This window comes from Manis javanica, chromosome 5 (assembly GCF_040802235.1).
Source record: "Manis javanica isolate MJ-LG chromosome 5, MJ_LKY, whole genome shotgun sequence".
In the NCBI taxonomy this organism is placed as follows: domain Eukaryota; kingdom Metazoa; phylum Chordata; class Mammalia; order Pholidota; family Manidae; genus Manis; species Manis javanica.
Window position 1 is genome coordinate 64,353,875 of NC_133160.1, and position 23,048 is coordinate 64,376,922.

General features: G+C 41.3%; 1 protein-coding gene and 1 long non-coding RNA gene across 9 annotated transcripts in view; one reads left to right on the forward strand and one right to left on the reverse strand.

Annotated features, from left to right (window-relative positions):
* LOC108388251 (uncharacterized) overlaps positions 1-18,413 on the reverse strand; it is a 224,934-nt gene extending 206,521 nt beyond the window's left edge. For 2 of the 6 annotated variants that reach the window (XR_012131577.1, XR_012131576.1), the window contains exons 1-2: positions 17,884-18,413; positions 13,570-13,813 (exon numbers count right to left, since the gene is read on the reverse strand). This is a non-coding gene — a long non-coding RNA (uncharacterized lncRNA). The remainder of the gene's footprint in view (positions 1-13,569; positions 13,814-17,883) is intronic. The other 4 variants (XR_005055837.2, XR_012131575.1, XR_012131578.1 and 1 more) reach the window with 3 other exon arrangements.
* Positions 18,414-18,466: 53 nt separating this feature from the next.
* Positions 18,467-23,048, forward strand: part of PGRMC2 (progesterone receptor membrane component 2) — a 28,004-nt gene continuing 23,422 nt past the window's right edge. For 2 of the 3 annotated variants that reach the window (XM_036997908.2, XM_036997909.2), the window contains exon 1: positions 18,467-18,909. In XM_036997908.2, the coding sequence (XP_036853803.1) occupies positions 18,498-18,909 (412 nt within the window). In that variant the 5' untranslated portion in view covers positions 18,467-18,497. The remainder of the gene's footprint in view (positions 18,910-23,048) is intronic. The other variant, XM_036997907.2, reaches the window with a different exon arrangement.

A 23,048-nucleotide genomic window follows, 5' to 3' on the forward strand; every position in this document is an offset into this window, starting at 1 on the left:
GAAGCAGACACATTGGTCCAGGTGCACTGGCTAGAAGGAAGCCTGCCTCTGATGTGGCCCAATGGCTACACCAACATTTGTTGTATGTGAGGCAAGAACAAATGTGGGCTGTAGCCCATTGGTGGGGCTTGCCATTGACCTTTGAAGAAGCAGCAGAGTCTGGAAGGAGTGCCTTGTGTGCTCTAAGGGGGCCAGTAGCCCTTGCCAAGTGGCAATATAGACTATATTGGGCCTCTGCCCATATTAGAAGGATATCAGTATGCCATGACTTGTGTGCACATGGCTACTGGACTACTGGTTGCTTTTCCTGCACATCGTGCAGATCAGCAAACCACCAAGAGGGTCCTAGAGCATCTCTTTGCAGCCTACAGCCAGCCACAGGTGATTGACAGCAATCAAGGCACCCACTTTACTGGACATGCATTATAAGTATGGATGCAGCAATTAGGAATAAAGTAGAAATTTCATGTATCATATAACCCTACTGGTGCAGGCATGACAGAAAGGTACAATGGTTTGTTGAAATCTGGCCTGAAGTAGGACACCAATAGTCTATGGGCTGGTCAGTTTGCCTATGGACAGTGCTACAGCATTTGAATGAGAAGCTACGTAAAGGAGCTTTGAGCCCTATGGATATGCTAACACATCTTGCTGCCTCTCCTATACAACTGTATTTGCAAACCAAAGAAGAGTTACTAAAGCCAGGATATGGCCAGCAGAGCAACATCTTGCTGCCCGCCCCTACTTCATTAAACCCTGGAGACACTGTTGAGTGAATGTGGCCCTGGACATTTTGACACATGGACCAGGAATGGCTGGCCCTTCTAGCACTTTGGGGAAAAGGCCTGGAAGCTGGCCTTGTGTGAATTCCTGGAGTAACAGCAGAGTGGCCCCCAAAGATCACAGTAGTGTACCCAAAATGTCCAGGAAGTAATAGCATCTTACGGGGAAGTTTTGTTTTCTCTTTATGGACAGAGCATGTACCTCCCATAGTCCTATATATCAACCCATCTGTAACTCCCACAGCAAAGGAGGTGAAAGTCTGGTATACTAAACCAGGACTACATCCCATTCCTGCCACTGTCCTATCACAGGACCACACTCTTGCATGTATCCTACCTGATAGACAAGATTTGCCTATGCTGGTGTCTTTAAAACATGTACTTATCACCCTTAAGAATATTTTCTCCTACAGTTCTTATGGCCTGGATGTGCCCCCTGGCTGCAACTGCTGTATGATGATTGCTCCGAACCCTCTACCTCTTCAGTTACTGCCTGCTGGAATAGGTAAGCTGTGGACTTAATCTGCATAGGACTTTCAACCTAGCTCAATTCTCTGGCTTGAGGATTATCATGATTTTATTGCTGTTGCTATTGTATGTCATTAGTCTAGTCACAATGTTCCAGTTTTCTCACCCAGGGACCACTGCTGAAGAGGGGAAAAGAGTAGACTGTAAGGCAAGATTTCTGGAGGGGTAGCCTGTGGGTAAAATTGTAATACTTCCAGAATATCTCACCTGACTTTAGTGCACCTGCATATCAACAGGCGTTCCTCAGGGGTGGAGATAAATTCATCTCCATATCAATGGGTAATTACCTGGGCATCAAAGGGCTTATCTGAACCTGAGAGGTTCGGGGGAGGTCTTGCTTGCTTCTGTCAGAGCAGGAAAGAGATAGCACAGGACTGCATTTGTAAGCAATAAACAGGTTTTAAACTTTATTTCTCCCTTTGACTGATTTCAGTTTTAGAGGTATTTTGTCCCCGATTTCCTCTCCCTGGAGTTACAGTATGTTTTTCAAATAGTCTAAGAAATACTTTGCACTCTGTATCTCTGTTGGAAGAGGTTAGAGATCAACATATCAATAGGCCCCCTTTTGCTTTTAAAATATTTATTATTAAATTGAAAAAGGCCTTGAGCAATATGTGACAATGTACAAGAATTCATTTTCCTCCTACAAAAATCTGGTTCTTCTGCCTCTGAATTTGAGATACAGAGAGAGAGAGAGAGAGAGAGAGAGGGAGGGAGGGAGGCCTGGCTTTACTGTTTTATTACGTAAAAATGGCCCCAAAAGGGTTTACAACTCTCATTTGATTATTCTTACTGTAGGTTACGGACTTTAAATAAAACTTCCATCACATGCAAAGGAAGTACAAGCTACACCCTCAACAGTTGTATAGTTTCTGAATTAAGTCAAGTAAAGTAAGGAAGCATCCGAGATAAGGCTGAAACACACCCTTCCCGCTGGTGATCTGCACTCCCTGATAAAAACCAGTAATTAAAGTCAATCCTGGTCTACAGGAGGTTCTGGCAAAAGGCAACGTCTCCATTTCCTCTATAACTACCCATAGCAGCACTTTCAGATTCACTAGGTAGCTCCCTCCCTCTCCCTCTCTTTCAGTCTCTCCCTTTGTCTCTCTGTCTCTCTCACTCTTGTGTGTCTCTCTCTGTGTTGGTCACCATCACAGTGACAGTCTGGGAAGAAGATGAGGAAAGAGAAGACTCAATGCTTTTTATACTCTTTACATGCAGAGCCCTGCTGTATACACCTGGATACCCAGCAACAACCAGCTCTCCCACCATCCTTTCCTGGCAAGTTTCCAGACAGGAATGAAATGACCCCTTCAAAAGACAGTGTCAGAGACAGCCACAATGTCCACCCAGACCCTGCACATTCCAGAGTTCCTCCAAGTAGTATTTAATAGACACTGGAGACCTCAAACTACTAAAATTCTTCTGACAGACTGCTGCCTTTTAAGCTGGACTGGGAAGAATATTTGAAGAATTATAAATTCTAGCTCCTCTAGTAATGTACATTATTCATCACCCAAGTTTGTCATGCATTGGGAAATCACTGCTTTAGCAGCTGCTCAGCAGCCTATGTAAGATAAGACAGCGTGCTCAGTCCAGTTCCAGACAACCAATGTGTAGGGCACAAATCACCTGTATTGGGGACAGCTTTGGACTCACAGTGTCCCCATGAGACTTAGTGTGTAGCAAGACAGGCCAGAAGTGGGAACCTGGGACCCCTGAAGAGCCCAGGAGCAGAGCTGGTAATGGACAGGGTCCCAAGAAGGCTGACTAGTATTTAGGTTTCACAGTAGTTAAAAGGAAGAAGATCTAGAGCCCCAGGCAGCATACAAAGCCAGGAAGGAGACAGCTGGGATTCGGTCACGGGACACGGCAAAAAACAGTCACAAGTCTCAGTGAAGGGAATCACTTTAGGTCTATCAAGAATTAACTACAGCACAGATAAATAAATACACATAAATACACAAAACTATGTATGGGAGGAAAAACTCCTGTCTAGAAATTATAAGATTAGGTATCTGGTCTCATGTTTATCCCTTACAAGCTGCATGATCTTAGGCAAATCACTTAAACTCACTCAGCCTTTTTAGCAGCTCTAAACGGAAACAATACCTGTCATACCTGTTGCACAATGTTGTAAGGACCTGATGAAAGGACAGATGTGAAAGCAGTTTATAAACCCCAGTGCTCTAGACCTGTGAAACAGCATCTTCTCTCCTTCGCTGCATGTTTGAGGGAAGCTCAGGACTTACAAGAGGAGCAGGTGTCTGCAATGCTGCAACTTTCACCATGGAGGGAAGTGGGGAGCATCTGAGCTGGCAAAGTGTCAGAATCTGTGTAGATTTAGAAAATCCTCCTTCAGACTCTAATGCCCTGCTGTCTCCCCCACTCTGACAAACATACACTGAGAGTCATTCCTGTAGGCCAACAGGATTTTCAGTTACTCTGCTTTCAAGAAGATATTTGATTACTCCATGGTAAGTTGAAACTCGAGGCCTGGAGACCACAAAGTCCACAGATGTGCTTTCTTTGGCCTACAGTTTGGCCTACACAGGATATAATGCCCCCACCCCCAAATTACATATATCCTGTACAGTTTTTAATATTTAAGAATCAGCAGATTTCCATAAAAGTTTTTCTAGCTTCTCTTGAAAAATCAAAAATATCTAGCAACACCTGGTTCAAATTCCCACAAGGCACTTGACTAACTTAATGTGCCTAGTCTCCTACACATTTGAGTTAGGAACCTTTGCTACGTGAGGGCAAGAATGCTGCCTTACTTTTACAGCCCCTTCTCCCTCCGAGGATAAAGTGAAGGTTCCTGTGTCCAGGATTCTCACCTGGCCCTGGTTGGCTAGCTCAGTACACACATGTGGGCAATGCATCCTTATTGGCTCTATATACAGAGCCCTGCCCAGTGCTCTGGGCAACAAGGTGGCATGGCTGCAAGGCTGCAGGAGTGGTGGCAGCGCCGAGGACAGAGGTCCAAAGGATGGATGTGCAGGCAGAGAGGCCTAGAGGCAGAGATTGGCTTGCTGCATGCAGACTCGCTCTGAACAGACAAGATTCTAGTGATTAACCTGCCACCATGGAAATAAAGTTGTGTATAACCCTTTCACCCAAGAAGGTTCTACTGTCATTTCTGTGGTCACATTGAATCCATAGTGAACTTGCCCAGGGCTGAAACCCATTGGCAAGACACCCTCTCTCTATCCCCATCTCTCTCTGTCTCTCCTATACAAACACACTCACCATCCTGCACATTGTCTTATACACAGCTTTTAACATATTATTAATTTGAATTCCTGCATAAAGTCTGAACCTTTCAAGGCCTAAGCTTGAATGACAGCAAGACTTATATACAAGCTAGGAGCTGGTTTAGTCTTTTCTCTTGTCTACTGGATCTAGATCTCAGCAGGTCTATGCTGCCTCAAAGGAGGAGGTGGGAGGGAAAGAATGAAGCAGATCACATGGTCAAACATAAATTCTCCTGAGATCACTTCTCCTATTTAGCTTCTCAGTCCCAGATGTCCTAAATTTAGTTACTATCTGAGAATGCTATCAGTTGAGCTACTCGACAAACTGCCTTCACTGACTGGTTCCATGATCACCAGTGAGGGCAGGGGGCAGGCCTGGGCAATGATGCTAGGTCCCTCCTGACCTTTTTTTCTAGAAGTTCATTAATGAAGACTTGAATAAATTCTATGTACATTTTGAAATCCACCAAAATGCTGGCCAGACTCGTCTCCCTAATGTCCACCCCATACCCATGCATGCTAGATCTTGGATCCTTGGTCCTAAGCATGGTTTGTGCAAAATGCCCTCAAATTTAATTTCCACTAAGAGTTTAAATGTTTCTCTTTTCAATAATGAAATATGGGCAGTTCATTCCAGAGACTCAAAAAGGATTCAAGTCTTTAAGGCCAAGAAATTTTATCCTTCTTTTATGCGCTGACAGCAAGGAGAGTTTGTGATGCCAAAAGGGGTACCAAGCTAATTTGTAAAGATCTAACCTAATTAAAATATTATTGAAATATGACCAGAAAGAAACACTGAAATTAACTGTTAGAGGCCTCCCCTGTACTGTCAAAATGTAGCCTCAGAGCAGCATTATTATCATTTCCATTTTATGGAAAAGGGCCCTGACACTTGTAACAACCTCCCCCGGACTATACAGCCGTTATCAAAAACAGTCAAACTCACTCTTATGCTCACAGCCTCCCTGTTAAAAATTTATCTTCATCACCCACAAGTCTTGTATCAAGGGCCTATCTTTACTCTAAACTGCATATAAAAATCTTAAGAACTTAGAGGCTGAAGATGGCCCAAAACTCAAAACATAAAATAGATGACCCCCATGGTGATTGATTCTTACTCCCAGGAGAGAGAAACAGAAAATTAGCACACAGTGAATCAGAGCAAAGACATACAAATACAGTTTCATAAGTGACAAATGACTCCCAGGCCAGAAAGGCTTTGCCTGAATGTAACAAAAGTCCCAAGAAATAATAGGTCCCTCAGAAAGAGATTGGGAGGTAGCAGCAAAGGTAGAAGAAGTTGATACAAAAGTCATAAAGCCATCAAGCACCCTCCAAGGAAGGTCTTGGCCAACTTTTCCAGTCTGTCCTTAATGGAGAAAGATGCCTAAAAACCTGTCAATTCCAGGAAGCCCAAAAACCATGAAGAGAAAGACCAACAAATGTGACCACGTAAAATTTAAACATTTCTATAAGGTAAAAAATGTTTTTAAAAAATCAAAAGGTGAACACAGGAGAAAATACTTGAACACATGTCAGAAAAAGGGTTAACATTACTACTACTATAAACATACCCCCACCCCCCAAATGATCAAGGTCAGGCAACCCAGTAGAAAAAATGAGGAGAGGAGGTGAATAGACAAATCATAGAACAAGTTGCTCAAAACATATAGAAAAGTTCTCAACCTCACCTGTAGTCAGGAAACATGCAAATCAAAACAAAAGGTGCACCATTTTTGCTGACAACAGTACCAAAAAACCCCAAACCCTAAAAATATCGGTATCATCAGGAATAGTGAGACTATAGGAAAATAGATACTGTCTACATTTTTGAAGGGTGTAAAGATGATACATAATCCTTGGAACATAATTTGGCAGTATATAATAAAAATAAGTATGCCCTCTGACCTTAAATCCCACCTTGGAGAATTACACATCAAGGCATTTTAAGTAGCAGTGAAAAAAACAACATTCATAAATAGGGGAATGATTGAATAAATTGTGGATATCCATATAAATACTGTATCATTATTAAAAAGAACAAAAATAGCATGATTTGGGAGACAGTAAAAGGCAGTGGCAAGCAGTGTGGACTAAAGAGCCACATTGCTCAAGTTCAAACTCCAACCTTGGGCAAGTTGATACATCTCAGTTCCTCGTCTACCTCAAATGGTAGTTCTGTGGTAAATGGGATAAAGCATAGGGTCGCATCCAGCAGGTACTGGAATGATGCTCATAATATTCTGTTTGGGGTTGGTGGGTACATTTATTAGATATAGCACAGCATCTAGCACATAATGTTTTAAAGCACACTGTATATATATATATATATATATATATATATATATATGTGTGTGGTGGTGAAAGGAAAGAAGAAAGTTTTAACTTTTTCTTTGCAACTGTGTTATTTGGCTTGTTGCAAAGAATATGTATTACTTTTATAGTTTGGAAGAATAATCCAATAACATTTTTTGGAGGTGGGGTGGGTGAGGGTACTAGCAGGAGTGGGGAGCAAATTCTGGAAACTGAGAAGTTTGGCAAGTCTAAAGCACAGAGCATGCAATGGAGAGCAGGAGGTATGAGGCTAGGGCGTGGATAAAGGAAGGGTCATGTGTTCAAGAAGGAGTGTGGCCTTTATCCAGATGTTGTAGAAAATTCTATGGAAAAAAGGAATGCAAAGCACAAAACTGTGCTGCAGCAATCTGAAAGATAAACTCTGCCTCTCCACCAAAACAAAAACTTTCAGTGGCTCCCTTTTACTCTTTACAGGGATAAAGTCCAAACCTAAGTCCAGGATTCTTATCACCAGCCTTTTCACTCCACCCTGCCCCAACCTCAAACTCCATCACAGCCACATTGAACGGCTTGTAGTTCTTAAAGAGTGTTCTGCTCTCCCAGGTTCCAGACCTTTGCTCAGGCTGCAGCTTCTGCCAGGAGTATCCTGCCCCCCTGTCTTTCCTGGTTCTGCCTGCTAACTCCTCAAGCTCAGCTAAAACACCCCACTTACTGGGAAGCTCACCTCAGTAACCCAAGGCTCAGTTTCCCTTCTATGTCTTTCCATATCACCCTGGCATCCCCTAAAAAGAGGACTTTTGACAGTGATTTGTAATTGTCTGTGTATTGTCTGCCTCCTCGACTAGACTGCAAATCCGTATGGGCTGGTACTTGATATTATTCCTTCTAGATTCTTCAGTACCTAACACAGAACACAAACATAGTCAGAGATCTACAAATATTTGTCAAATACATGAATATCTTTAACTATACAAACCATCTACCTGATTGCCCTTTCTTGTATTCCATGTTTTCCCAAAAAGTTTTTTATTTAATTCTCTGCCTTCTGTATGTTAGTTAGCCCATAGGCAGAAAACCACAAGAGATCATATTAGTACAAGTCTAGATCAATATAATGATTATATTGTTCACTGAAACTAATAATTGGCATAGGGATTTTATATGTCAATCTTATATCTTGGTTAATGTAAGTTCTGCCCTGGAGGAAAAAGCCCTTATATGCTGGCAAAAGCAGACGTCTCAGCACTCAAAACAAAGGGCCACAATGCTGAACTATAGCACATTTCTGTGGTAAAGGCCTCTCAGGAAGACTTCCAGGATACATATGGACCTTGATTCATTCACACATTCAGCAAATATTTAATAGCCTTACACCAAATGGCAAACTTCATACTAAGCTGTGAGGAAATAGTGGGGAACAAGACAGGGGAGCCCCACCATCATACTACCACATTCTACTATGGGTTAGCACAAAAACTGATAATAAACATGTAAAAATAAGGCAATTTCAGGTAGTGCTGAATGCTATAAAGAAAATAAAGCAAGATAGGGAATGATTAAAGTTGAAGGAAAGAGGGTGAGTGCTCTTTAGATACATGGTCAGGATAAGGCTACTCTCAGGGGGCAGACATTTGAGCTGAGACCTAAGTAGTAAGCACTTTCTCAGTCAGCCATGAGAAAACCTGGGGACAGAGAATCCAGGCCTTGGGAAGAATTCCTGTCCATGTGAAGAGCAAATCAAAATCTCCAAAGTAGGAATGTGCTTGGAATACTTAAAAATAAAAAAGCAATATGGCTGGAGCATAATGAGCAAGGAAGGTGATTTGAGAGTGATCAGAGGGTAGGTATACAAAAGATCACACAGAACATGAAGGAGTTTAGATTTTATTCTAATTTCAGGGGAGAGATATTAGTGAGGTTTAGGTTGGGAAGTCTAATTTATATCATTAAATGGCTAATAGAGAATGAACTCTAGGAAGTCAACAGTGAAAACCAAGAGGCCAGACAAGAGGCTGTTGTAATGGTCCAAATCAGAGCTGCCAGAGGCTTGTACTAGGAGGGTAGCAATAAACACAGTGAGAAGTGGTTGGTCAGATATGAGATAATATTTTGGAGGTAGAGTCAATAGGACTTGATGTTAGATTGGATGTTGGAGGCAAGATAAAAAACAAGTATCAAAGCTGTGATCTTTTGGGTCTTCTCATCAGAAATTCCCATACCTGATTGCTGCTAAAAATCATTGTTCTAGAGAACTTCCTTTCAATAACAAAATTAAATACCATCAAAATTTCTTCCAGTGTATGACAATATTTGAAGGAGCCACACTAATTATTGTAAAGGATTCAAGAACTGTTCATTTTGTGTTAAACTAAAGCTTTAAACTTCTGATTTTTTTTTTTTTTTTTTTTTGGTGGTGGTAGGGGGAAGCCATCTGAAAGGCAGCTCATTTTCTAAACACCCAAGTGCTTACAAAGCATAGGTTTGTGTGCCTTTGAAAGTGGCATTTCCTTGCAATATTAGAGATCTATAGGCCCAGAATCTATATTCAGTTTTCACTTTCTTATTTTGCTTTACAGTCTTATTTTCTCATATGATGGCCATATTTTATTTTATATCATTGTTTTATGGATGTTAAAATCAAGACTTAGTAGATTAGATAACTTATAGCACAAGGAGAAACAGAATGGCAAGCTTGATTTCCTTAGTTAACCCCTTAATGTATTGATTAACCTTTTGTGAAACTCTGGAGATGTTTTAAAGAATTAACTGTTGAACACTACAGAGCAATTATCTTTCTCCTAAACTTAACTCTTCTGATGTTTTATATAATTGCCCAGTGACAGTCCCTTAGAAAATAACATTTTGAAAACAAAATATACTTATGACTATCCACAAATTTATGAAATATATACTAAACATTATTAGAAAAAAAAGCAAGCAGGATTCACAGTGTTTATTGTGTCAGTATGCACAGCACTGTTCAGGATTGAGAGTGTTCAGGGTTTAGGGGATGCAGTAAACGATACCCTTTTCCTACCAAGTTATGAACAACTGAAAACAGGCAGAAGAGTAGACAGCAACTATCACTCTTAAGATAAAGTTGATGCTGGAGATAAGGTGGCATGTCACAAATGGGTTCCCAACACTAAACCGTGGGTCTAGGCAGACTTACCAGAGTCACTCTGACTGTCACAACAGGACAATGGAAATTCTCCCCTCTGCCCCCTGTAAAGACCCGTCCCTACAATAACTGCAGCACAAGGAGCAGACCAGAAGGCTCGATTCCTGATGGCAGACTGGCTCCAAGAGTAACACTGGCCAAGGGCTGAACTTTCCACACAGTTCTAGCATCTCACTCAATGGGGAAAGGCCAAGAGGCCAGGAATGTTAACAGAACTCCCTTCAATTACACCATATTCCCCACTTAATTTTATTCTCTTAACCAAGCAGTCTTCAAACCAGAGTAAGTCTATGCTGGGATTCAACAAGCACTTTCCAAAGAGAAAACAGGCACAGATAATTTTAAGGAAATCAGTGGCATTTATTCACCTTTACCTACTCTTTCCTAAAATTGAGCTACCTCAAATATGACTGAGGTTGAAACGTCGCAATTCTATTTTTCCAAATCCCTTTAAAAATCATTCTTTTAAAGATGCCACACATTACTAACCATAAGGGAACTGCAAATTAAAACCACAATGAGATATCACCCTCACACCAGTTAGAATGGCCACTACCCAAAAGACAAGAAATAACAAGTGCTACCAAGGATGTGGAAAAATGGGAACCCTCCTACACTGTTGGTAGGAATGTAAATTGGTGCAGCCACTGTGGAAAGCAGTATGGAGATTCCTCAAAAAACTAACAATAGAAATATCATTTGACTCAGTAATTCCACTCCTAGGAATTTACCCAAAGAAAACAAAATCCCTGATTCGTAAAGATATATGCACCTCTATGTTTATCACCACACTATTTGCAATAGCCAAGATACGGAAGCAACCTAAGTGTCTATCAATAGATGAATGGATAAAGATGTGGTACATGCACACAATGGAGTATTATTCAGCCATAAAAAGAAAAGAAATCCCCCCATTTGTAACAACATGGATGGATCTAGAGGGTTATATGCTCAGTGAAATAAGCCAGGCAAAGAAAGAGAAATACCATATGATTTCACTTATTTGTGGAATATAAAAACAAAATAAAATGAATAAAATAGCAGTAGACTCATAGACACTGAGAAGTGATTAGTGGTTACCAAGGCAGAGGGGTTGGGGCAGGTGGAGGGGAGGGTGAGGAGGATAAAGGGGTGTAGTAATTTGCAATGACAATATAAGTTCATCATGTGGACAGTAGTACAGGATGGAGAATACAGTCAATGATTCTGTAACATCTCTCTATATTGATAAATAATCACATTAGAGGGGTTGAGGATTTAATAATATACATAACTATTGAACCACTGTGTTGAACATTTGAAACCAACATGGTTGTATATCAACCATACTTCGATTAAAAGAAAAAAAATCATTCTTTTCACATTTATAAGAGAGAGGCATCCCCCCATCCATCCCTGATTTTGTTATGGCAAATTGTTCCTACATGGAAAAGTCTACAAAGCACCATACAAAGGAACAATTCTAAATATTGATGCTAATATTTAATTTAATCAAGGCATGATAAGCCTACAGAAGGATTTCCTGGCTTTCCTTACAAATATTCCTGTGAAAAAAGGCATGGTGCTAGAAATTGGGTATTTTGGTCTGTGCTGGGGTGTTTTGAGTTCAGATCTAAAGTAATGTGGTAGGAGATATGATCATTTTTGTCTTACACCATTTCTTCTTCCATTCCCTGATGATGTCAAAGAATACTGTTGAGATAGCAAAGAGAAATACTGAAGAGGCCTAAGCCTCTGTTCATCTGGGTAACAGATTGAAAGCAAGGCTTCGTGCTCCATATATCTCAGAATTCAAATATGGAAGACTTGTGGAAAACATTCTGGGAAATACCAGTCAGCTACAAGGCACACCTGCTCAGTAATGAAAAAGAGTGTAAAATCTTTGGTGTAAAATCTCATTCTCCTATGTCTCAGTTGCATATTTCAGATGATTTCAAGGAAAAGCATGTTGAAAATTCCACATTTCCTTCCAACAGATTAATGTTGCATGTAAAAGGAACATACATTAGAAGTAAGGTAATGTTTCATATTTTTGCAATTATACACTCACTGAAGAGAATATTTTCATTAATTTCTGCCTAAAGATTATGAATATGGTAAATCTATATTTTTTACCCAAACACTTCTGTTCCTTGTCACTTGTAACCATTTCTTACCTCATTATTCATCCCTCTTTTATGTAATAAACTTAGATTTAGATAGTTTTCTATTGTAAATAATGTACTTAACAATAATAATTCATTCATCTTTTGTAAGCCCTGTATCTATTAGTCCCCCAACATATTTTTCCCTTTGTCATCTAGCAAAACACTACATTCACCTATAGTTCATGAACTAATTTAGGAGAAGAGCTCCATGCATTTCATTAAGAGACATATTTCCAATAAAATTTTAGTTCTCTCTAGTAGTTATGCATAAAAGTTTATAATATAGTGTTGATCAATTATGTATTAATAGTAACTATAATAACTCAATACAACCAAAAGAAATTTTTGACAGAACCTTCTGGTCATAGAAATCTTTAAAATAAAAAAACAAGTTTTTATTAAATAAAAAAAGAATGATAGAGGAAGCAGTAAAACATATTTGCAAATAAAATATATTTTTAAACTTTTGTGGGGAAGTAGAATGAAAATATAAAAGAGAGAAAAAATAATGCAAAATTTGTGTAAAAATGGATAATGGTGGAGTATGCAATTTGTACAGGATGTGATTTCATTAAGTGCACTGTTAAGCAACAGAACCCTTTCTTTTTGTAAATATTTGAATTTACACTACACCATAAATTACATTTTTGAAACTAAACGTAGGACAAAAACTTTTTTTATATGTCAACTTAAAAATTATTTTGAGGGCTTTGTCAGCAAAATGTATGAAGACCACTGCCTTAACCCTTTCAGCTTACCTACTGAGATCCACTGGGAAATGGCTATTCCCCTTGGGTAGGAATTCAGCAGTCAGAGTAGTCCTGCTCATATCTGCATAAGGCCACTTCTCTAATACTGATTATGCCTCTTTGGTGGGATATCCTGGGGCCACTGGTATAGATTTTGTTCCCAGAATGGCCTGGATGAGTCAGAACCATACATCAATTAAATTAACTCCAATGCTCTTCTGTACACTAGCCTGTAATTCACAACCTGTTCTATTGCCATCTCAAATTATGACCCACCACCTTGTTCAACATTATCAGAAATTCTAAAAAAAAGATCAAATGGTAACATACTCTAAAAATTAAAAGCCAAAAAGATGTCCTCAATTTGATTATGACACGCCCTCCCATGTGAACTCTCCAAGGAGAAATGAAAAGTTCAGATATTAAGTTATCTTGCTCTTCTGAATTACAGCAGAAAGTAAACAGTACCAACTTTGTGTTAAAGTCCAAAATTCCTAATGTCCAACAATGAACTCTTTTGCTCACGTGAATTAAAGTTCAAACAACAGGTTTTATCATTCATTGGCAGTGAACTTAGCTCCCAAAACTGAAGGTCCCCTTCCCGCAGAAGGCCTATCCTGTTAAACTTACCCCGAGCTTCTCTTGGCGTGGGCAGGCCCCTGTGAAACTTGTGGTATGAAGGAGCAGAATAGAAAGCATACTTTCTGTGGGTTGCCTGGCTCCCATGAGAAATGGGAGAAGAAGAAGGTGGGCTACACATGCCAAACTTACACATCAGGAAACTTGCTAGTAGCACTGGAATAGAGTGTCAAGTGTTAGTTAGTGGCACCCGCTCCATACAGAAACATCTGATGTGACAAGGAAGTGTTTTCCCCTAAAAGGGAGAAATAGAACAGAATTATAAGAAACAATCTTTCTCATTTAAAAAATATTTATTGAGCTCAAGTTTCTGAGCTAGATTTGCTGGGAGATTCCTAAGTAAATCAGAGCTGGATGCTGCCTATCAACCAACATTAACATTTGTAACAAATTCACTTATATCAATGCCACGCATTTTAGGTTTTGTTACAGCAGTGTCCTACTTCTGGTACCAGTTTTTCTGTTAATGCAGATTAAGCTTTGTTTGCTACCAAACCCCAAATATCTCAGTGGCTTAGAATAGTAGAGATGCATTTCTCATTCATACAACCCTATGTGTTAACTGACATCTCTCTTCTCTTTCCGGACTCTAGGACCCTGGGTGATGGAAGATACCACTATTTGAAACAGCCACAAATTCTTTGTCCTCTTCCCCTTGATCCCATCAGGAGGTAGAGTTTATTTCCCTTTCCCTTGATACTGAGTTGGCCCTGTGACTGCTAAATAACCAATAAAATGTGTTATATCTAGGCCTAAGACTTACAAAGACCTGGAAACTTTTCAGAGTCCACCATGTAATGTTAGGCTACTATACTGGAGAAGCGATGTGAAGCAATGCCCTGGGATAACACTGGGAAGAAGAAAGGCTCAGTCATTCTAGCATCCCAGTCAAGCCTCCAAATGACTCCAGCTCCAGATAATACCTGGCTGAAATCATATGAGACCCCAAGGAAGATTAGTCAACTGCCCATGAGCCCATTCAACCCACAAAACCATTAGAGATAATAAAATGGTTACTGTTTTTAGTCACTAAGGTTTGGGGTCGTTTGTTATACAGTATATCAAAAAGACTCTGACATTGTGCCAAAAGGAGAGAGAACACAAGAAATTGTGCATGGGTTCTTAAAGCTTTTGCTCGGAAATGACAAGAGATTCACTTTCAGTCATATTCCATTGGCCATGCTGAGTTCAAAGGAGATGGGCAATGCATATTTACCACTGGTGTGGAAAAAGAAATGGAAATAATATGGTGGCAAGTACTAGTATCTCCCAGAGAGAGGTCAAGGCTAGAGAGGCACATCTTCTGTAGAGACGACAAGTAAATCAGTAAGTAGATAAAATGGCAAGGGAAAAAGAATAACAAGAAAAAAATGTGTTTGATAATAGATGCCTACAGATTACCTCTGGGAAAAATAGGGATGGATATAAGGAGAAAAGAAGGTAGAAAGGAATCATTAAAGAAACATCTAGAAACAAAAGGGGAATATTTAGGATCCAAAGGAGAGTGTCAAGAAGAGCATAATAAAAGGCCAAAATGGGTGGTATAAGTAAGGAATGTATAGAAACTCAAAGAAGAAAGAGAACAGTACAGGCTGATAAGAGTCACAGACCTGGGACAGAGGTATAATTAGAGAAGGAATTGGAAGGTAACAGAATTCGGATGGTTCGAAAGGAGACAAAGGCACTCTCAGTAAGGAAACAGCTAAAGTCACAGAGTAGGCAATGAACACAGCAATTGGAGAATGGACCTTGTAAAGGAATCATTTCATTGCAATAGAGGGTACGTGTTAGGCCTAACAGATAAAGTGCATTAGGTTTGCTGTGGAAAGGAAGACAGGCAAACCATTTGTGGATTTATGGAGGCTTTTCAGTGCTAACTATGAGTTCTGAGTCTCCTTTAAATAGCTGAGTACCACTGGAGATACATGGTTGAGTAAAGGAAATCAGTACAGGAGAAGTCCTTAATGTAGGAACAAAGGAGTCAACCACAGAGCAAGTCACCAGCCAGGTTACTGAAGTACTCAAAACAAGAGTGTGCTACTGAGAGAAATTGTTACCTAAGGGGGAGAAAAGAAAGAAATCCCTCCTAGAACAGTTCAAGGGGCTTAGAATGAGAACAAGTTGCTCACAGGACTCAAAAAAATAAAAAAGAGGAAAGGCTTCAGGTGTAGAGAAGTTGAAATATTTATTTTACCAAAGGTATACAAGAAAATGTTTAACGTTTTAACTTCCACGGCAATGTTGGTTACCTACCCAGCATTCTCCACCCTAACATAACTGCAGAACTGCAGTACTGCTCATTTCCTTTCTTCCCTCAAACCAATTGGGGAAAAGAAACCTACACACACATAATTCAGCTCCAAGGTAATCCTTGGAGTAAAGGAAATCAGTATACAGGAGAAGTCCTTAATGTAGGAACTTAAAGGAGTCCTTAAAGGAGGCTAAGCCAGTGGTTCTCAACCAGTATCATCTCTCTAAGGAGTATGTGGGGAGTGGAGGGAAAGAGGGTTTTTGGTGTCACTGCCTGGGGTGTGCAACTGACATCAGTGGGAAGGGAACATAGAAGCTAAATGCCCAGCAATGGCCAAAACCATATTCCTACATAAGAACTGCCAAAGGCCAGATAAACAGCAACTAATCATGGTAGTCTCATGCTCTTTGTCAGTTACTGTTTTAGGGATTAGCTAGTGACCCAGCTCTGATCAGTAAGATAAAAGCAGAGGTCTGTTATGAAGCCTCTGCCTACTGATGTCATCCCAACGGTATGCCACTTGGGACTGCTATAGCCTCTTCTCCCCCAATCAGTTTCTTCCCAATCTTCCTATGTCCACACTGGCACCTCCATTTCCCATTATCAAGTCTTTAAACAGCTTTAACTAACATTAACCTTAAAATGCCAATCATTCAGATTTGCCTGGGATAATCTGATTTTACTGCTATTCTCACACTGTAATAGTGCCCCCTTTCACTTCCAAAGTATTCCAGATTAGAAGTGGGTACATTATATGGTAATTTACTTATTTCCAAGTAAATCCTGTTCACTTGGCCTCAAGAAACTACCTTTAAAGCAGGGTTCAGCAAACTATGCTTGAAGGCTGTTTCTCTCCTCCAAAAAGCAAAATATGGTTTTTGTTTCTAAATGATTGAAAACTATCAAAAGAATATTTTTTAATACCTAAAACTATACTAGTATTTCAGTGTCTATAAATAAAGTTTTATTGGAACACAGCCATACTCATTCCTTTAAGTATCATCATCTATGGCTGCTTTCTCACAAGTTAGAGTTGAGTAATTACAGCAGACATATAAGACACTGTTTGGACCTTTACAGAAAAGCTGGCAGACCCCTACCCTAATGCCACCATTATTTCTGACTTTCCTGACTTCTTGCACAAACATATTAGCCTACTAACTGGTTTCCAATTCTTTTCCCCACTCCAGTCCTTCATCGTGTTTAATCTCTCTAGAGAACTTTTGGTCCTGTCACTGTCCCTTCAGTATTTTCAGTGCCTCCACCAAAAACGGTAAAAGTCCAAGCCTATACCTTGATACTAAAGACTACAAACTAGTTTTCTAGACATTGCCCCTCTTCACTACTTAAAGCCAAAATGAACTACCTGCTGTTTCCCTACGAGGCACTCTTTAGTTCATACCGTAAATTCCCACTGCTTGCCCATGTTTCTCCTCCATTCCATCGGTTCCGGAAGAATAAACGAAAACTGTTACTCCTTTGATACATGTGCATTCCCTCATCATGCCAGTAGTTCACAGCAGGTTAATTCTTGGGGTGGGGGCTGGGGAGTGGGACTCAAAGACCGGTAGGGAGAGACCACGTCAAATGAGTTGAGTGGTGAGGTGAAAGGGTCCGTTATGAGCCTTCAGAGGTGACATTTACTCCGGAATTTTAAGGACTCAGGAGGCTAATTAGACTCTGAAAGAACCAGGTAGATATAAGGAAACTATTATAAAGCTGAATGAGCGAACAGAAGGCCCACCTCATCCTATCCACTTCCCTACCGCCGAAGAGATTATGATTTACGAAATAACGCCTTTAGTCTAAAACCTGGGAGAAAATTCTACAAGAGCATCCTTGACCAAAACCACCGGAGAGTGGCTGCTTGGTGCCTGCGCAGACCGCACGTAATCACGGATGCCAAACAACCCCAGTGGGGGCTCCGTGCCTTCTCTCCGCACCAAGAAGACTCCAGCTCGTCGCCAAAACTTCTGGGCGGTACTTATGTCTCTGCGCCCACGCTCCCGGTTTCTGAACAGGGGCAACAGCGACCAGGGGAGAAAGAGACACACCTCATAGGTTTGCGACAGCAGTTAGGACTGTCGCGGACTCCCATAAGCCACGAACACGCCCCCGCATAAGGGTGCTCGACTGGGCCCGCCTCCACCGCAGCTAACGCGCACGTGAAACTCCCCGGCGGAGCGAAAGCGAAGAGGCGGGAGTTTGCAGACGTGAACCCAGGCCCGGGAAGGGAAGCGGTCCCCGGGCGCATGCGCAGTGTGGGGTCTAGAAGGAGCGCGCCCCTCGGAGAGGTTACGGAGGAGAGCGCGTGGCGCTCCGAGCCCCACGCATGCGCTGTAGTGTCGCCCTACCCATGCGCGCGCGCGTCTGGCGCCGCATCTTCAGGCCCACCCCGTTCTTCTAGCAATCTCAAGCAAAGAGCGAGAGAGCAAGGCAGTGTGGGGCGAAGTGGGCGGGGAATCGCGCGCGCGGGCTGCCAGCGAAACAAGGTAGGGGGAGGGAGAGAGCCAAGACAACGTTTCCCCGCCAACACCCAATCAGGAGCAGGCCCGACTCCACCCCCTCCGCTCACATTATTGGCTAAGAGGCCCGAGGTGGGCGGGGCTACCGTGGGATTGGGGAGGGCAGGGGGCGGGGAGAAGGAGGAAGGCGCTGACGGGCAGTGATGGCGGCGGGTGATGGGGACGTGAAGCTAGGCACCCTGGGGAGTGGCAGCGAGAGCAGCAGCAACGGCGGCAGCGAGAGCCCGGGCGGCGCAGGAGCAGAAGGGGGTGGCTGGGCGGCAGCGGCGTTGGCGCTTCTGACGGGGGGCGGGGAGATGCTGCTGAACGTGGCGCTGGTGGCGCTGGTGCTTCTGGGGGCCTACCGGCTGTGGGTGCGCTGGGGGCGGCGGGGTATTGGGGCCAGGGCCGGGACGGGCGAGGAGAGCCCCGCCGCCTCTCTGCCTCGTATGAAGAAGCGGGACTTCAGCTTGGAGCAGCTGCGCCAGTACGACGGGTCCCGCACCCCGCGCATCCTGCTCGCGGTCAATGGGAAAGTCTTCGACGTGACCAAAGGCAGCAAGTTCTACGGCCCGGGTGAGGAGGCGTTGGAAGGGGAGGGGGAGGACCCCCCCTCAAGCGCAGCCCCCATCTGATGGGGAGGCACCGGTTCAGTTTGTCCGGGCTTGCGACGCCTGGACCCCTGCGCCTCGGCTGCAGCACAGGGCATGGCCCGCCCCCCTCGCGCCCGTAGCCGTGGGCACCCCCAGCTTTTCCCCGAAGTCGGGGTCCCAACGTCGCCCCAGGAGCCAGCTCTCCGCTTTCGTCTTTCTTCATCCCGTTTCTCCTCAAAGCCTTTTATTGTGCAGAGTTTTTCAAAATAGTTGTCGCCAGTCACGGTGGCCCTCAACCTTCCCTGAGCTTTCTGAACCCTGGGCGAGTGGAGGCAGAAGGAGGAAAGATTATTCTAAAGTAGGCACTTAAAGTTTTAGGCCCTGTAATTCACAGCTTTCCTTTCTTTACCCTTCTTTTGCCCCTTTTCCTGATTCCCCCTTTTCCTCTACTACTACCCATAAGGCCACGTTTAGATGCAAAGTTGTTTCTAGTCCCGACTCTGTCTAGTCGGTAAAGCCTGGACATATCAGCAATACCTCACACACACCCTTCCCTTTTTTAAAAAAAAACACTTTTAATTTGGAGATGCTGTCCAAGATTAGCAATATTTGTGGGATGAGGACAGACCAGAATGCAGATCTTAATAAAGACGGACAAGGGTGTTCGCCCTCAGTTTGTGGGAGGGGGAGCACATAGAACCAGCAGGCATGCCTGGCTAGTTTTTTTTCTTTTGTTTTTTTGGTAGTAGGAAGGCAAGTATTCAAATATGCGTTGATAAGGACTTTACTGTATTTTCTGGGAGGAGAAAATTTAAAAGACCTGTAAACTCATTCCCCTACACCCCAGAACCATGTAGGTAGGGTAGTTGGTTTAGAAGCCTTTCTTTTGCAATGTAGCTATAGCATACATTTTGGATTATGCTAATAAACCTAAGTTCAAACTCATGGAACCTGTTGGTACACCATGAAATTGAGCAACATTGTACATCCTGGTTATGTAGTAATTCAAAGATTTAAAAATATGACTACAATAAAGAATAAATAATAAACTTAGAGACCTAGAGTAACCTGTTATATTCGAAAGAGTACATCCAAGGTTTAAAGTCAAGGGGGTTGGCAAGTTTAAAAACAAATTAGTGTCCTCCTTGATTTAACCTGTTAGTATCTGAGATTTATTGACGATTGCAAATATATACTTCTGATCTGATTTCAGTGCTTGATGCTTAGAAGGTATTTTAGAAGTGCTTTGGTTTGTTGTTTGTTAATTGGAGTAGAGGTAAGAAATCGGAGATTTTCCGTGAACTATTTTTGAGGTGCTTGTATTTTTGCATGTATATCTACATTCAATCTAGATAAGTCATAGATAGCTTATAATTTATTTCTGGTTATGTAAATGTGAAAACCAGATGTCTACCCACTTAGATCAGCTGAGATGGTTAATACTTCTTTTGTTTACTTAGCAGTATGTGGAACAAGAGACTAGGGCCATAGTACAGTATTTAAATGGACAAGTCAAATTAGTTTTTTTTTCAGTTAAGAATTTAGACAGTATATTGTACCTAAAGTTTGTCCCCCATTGATATTAACAAGTGTGTTCATTGATGAGAAACTGTAAAATTTTAGATTTTTAATATAGATCTCCCCAACTAAAAGATACACTTTTTTGTAGCCCCTGTCTAAACTGACAATGAAGCAAAGTATTAGTGCAAAGAAGCCTCTTAGTCCTAACACATTATGCCTTTCCGCTTTCTGAAAATAGTACAGGAGATAGCCAGACACAGTTTACCAGCCTCAGTGGCAAATGTTCTGCAACAGAAATTAAAAATTAAGATGAAAGTCATAGGTGTAATGTAGAGCCTTTGTGTCGCTCAAGCAGTGGTGGGGCTGCTCCATTAACAACAGAAGTCAGTTTTAGGTTGGCTTCCACCAATTCTCAGTTTCTAATGAACAGCCTCAGAGTAATATTCAGTTATTTATTCTAGGTATTTATTGATCAACAACCTAACAGAGATACTCGTAATAGTTCATAAATGAAAGGAACCTTTAAGGTAGCCAGATGATCTATGGGCTTGGGATCTGTCGATACTTCACATTAATAGAAGATAAAGCCCTTCCCAAAAGTCTTGAAGCCAAATGTCTGGCTATGAAACAGATGTAAGTTCACTGTGGGTTTTAATTTTTATTTTCGTACTCAAATCAATTAAGAAGTTCTGTGGCAGACTATTTCAGAAGCAGTAATCCTTATCTGAGAATCTTAGCTTGAAAGAATGAGCAAAGGGAGCCAAAAAACCTAGTTTCCATGCCTAGCGATTACCTACTCCCATTTCACAAAAATGGTTATAGAGTTAAAGATTGTTTTGTGAGGTTTTTTTATGCTGAAGATTCTTTTCTTTTTAGTCTTCCATTTTTAAAGTTCAGGTTCTTAAAAAGTTAAATATTGACAGTTCAGTGGAGTAAACACGTGTTGGCAAACAGCTGGCTACATTTGTCAGTATTAAATTTAGTAACAGTTCAGGCACTTGGCCAACATGAGAAAAGTGGTAGTGTGAGAAACAATGAATACAATGGTAGGAGGAGAAAGGGAACCAGGTTTGTTAAGCATCTACTACATCACATCAGATCCATTAATTTGTCATCTTCACAGTGGCTCAGTGAGATTAGCAAGTATTTCTGTCCTTCAGGTGGAAGTCTAAGGTTTCAGTGGGCCTGGGTCACACAGTCGTGGCATTCACATTCAGATGTATTTGGCCACAAAGCCTATGTACATTATTTCAGGTAGTGTCAAGAGGACATCCATGAAGGAAGAAGTCAGGTTGGGCCTGGTCTATATGTTCCAATTCCTGCTTATACCAAAACTACATTCTGGTATAAAGTTTACTGTTATTTTTTATACCTTCTCAGGATTTCCATAAGGAATTAAAGCCTCAAAGAAACACACTTTTGTGGCTTACGTTGTGCTGTCCAATATGCTAGCCACAACCCCACGTGTCTTAAATTTTTAATTAATTTAAATATTAAAAATTGAGTTCCTCAGTCACACTGCATTTTAAGTGCTCAGTAGCCACAGGGCTACTATATTAGACACTGCACTTTATAGGATATTTCCATGTTCCCAGAGAGTTCTTTTCAACAGCATTGATTCTGGAGGTCAGGTAGGAGGAGGACACTCCACTTATTGAACTTTACTTCATTTAATTTTCAAACCACCCTGAGAGATAAGTAATATTCCCATTTTATGGATGTGGAAACTGAAACTCAGATTTTGCCCAAAGTCACATAACTAGTAAGTGGTAAAGCTAGAAATCAAACCCAGTCTAATGGTCTTCACAGGCCATCCGTTCCCTTTGTATCACAACATAATTTCACATGTTTCCAGAGTGATAATAGATTAGGAAGATTCAAAACAGTATAATTTTTAATAATTTGAGTTGATATCACTTCAGTGCAATTCTACCAAAACAGTGTTTTTATTTATTCTTTATTCCTCATACAGAGTATTTTTTGACATATACCAAAGCTGTATTTTCTCCAACTTACTTTTAAATTCCACTAGAAAGAAAAAGAAGTCATATATAAAAAAGTACCCCATGAGATGCTTAGTAATTGACATTGGGGAGAGGAGCACATATACCTTTCAAGTATTTTTCCTCCTTTTTTAACTTTATCTTCAATATGTTAACTTTTATTTATAGTTGCAGAATTGAAGTTGAAGCAGGATTTGGAACATATAAACCAGGCCCAACCTGACTTCTTCCTTCATGGATGTCCTCTTGACACTACTTAGCTCTCAGCTCAGCTTCTTATTTTGAAGCCAGCTGGGTCTGTTTGGCATTACCCATACACATCCATTACCTGCCAGTAAGATAAAAGAATCAGCTAAGTTTTCTGATGAATTCTGATACTCTGCTCAAATTTATTCTAGCTATTTCTACAATACCTATTTGCTTGGCTTCTCTGACTTCAGCATCATTTCATTGTTTTTGATCTTTGAGGGAATCATATTTGTGTTAAATACTAATACAAAGAATAAGAGGATCACGTAAAGCATGTCTGAGACCAGATGTTCCTTAAGCTGGAAAAAATGAGTAGATTTAAAAACACCTGGAATTAGCCATTTAGTTC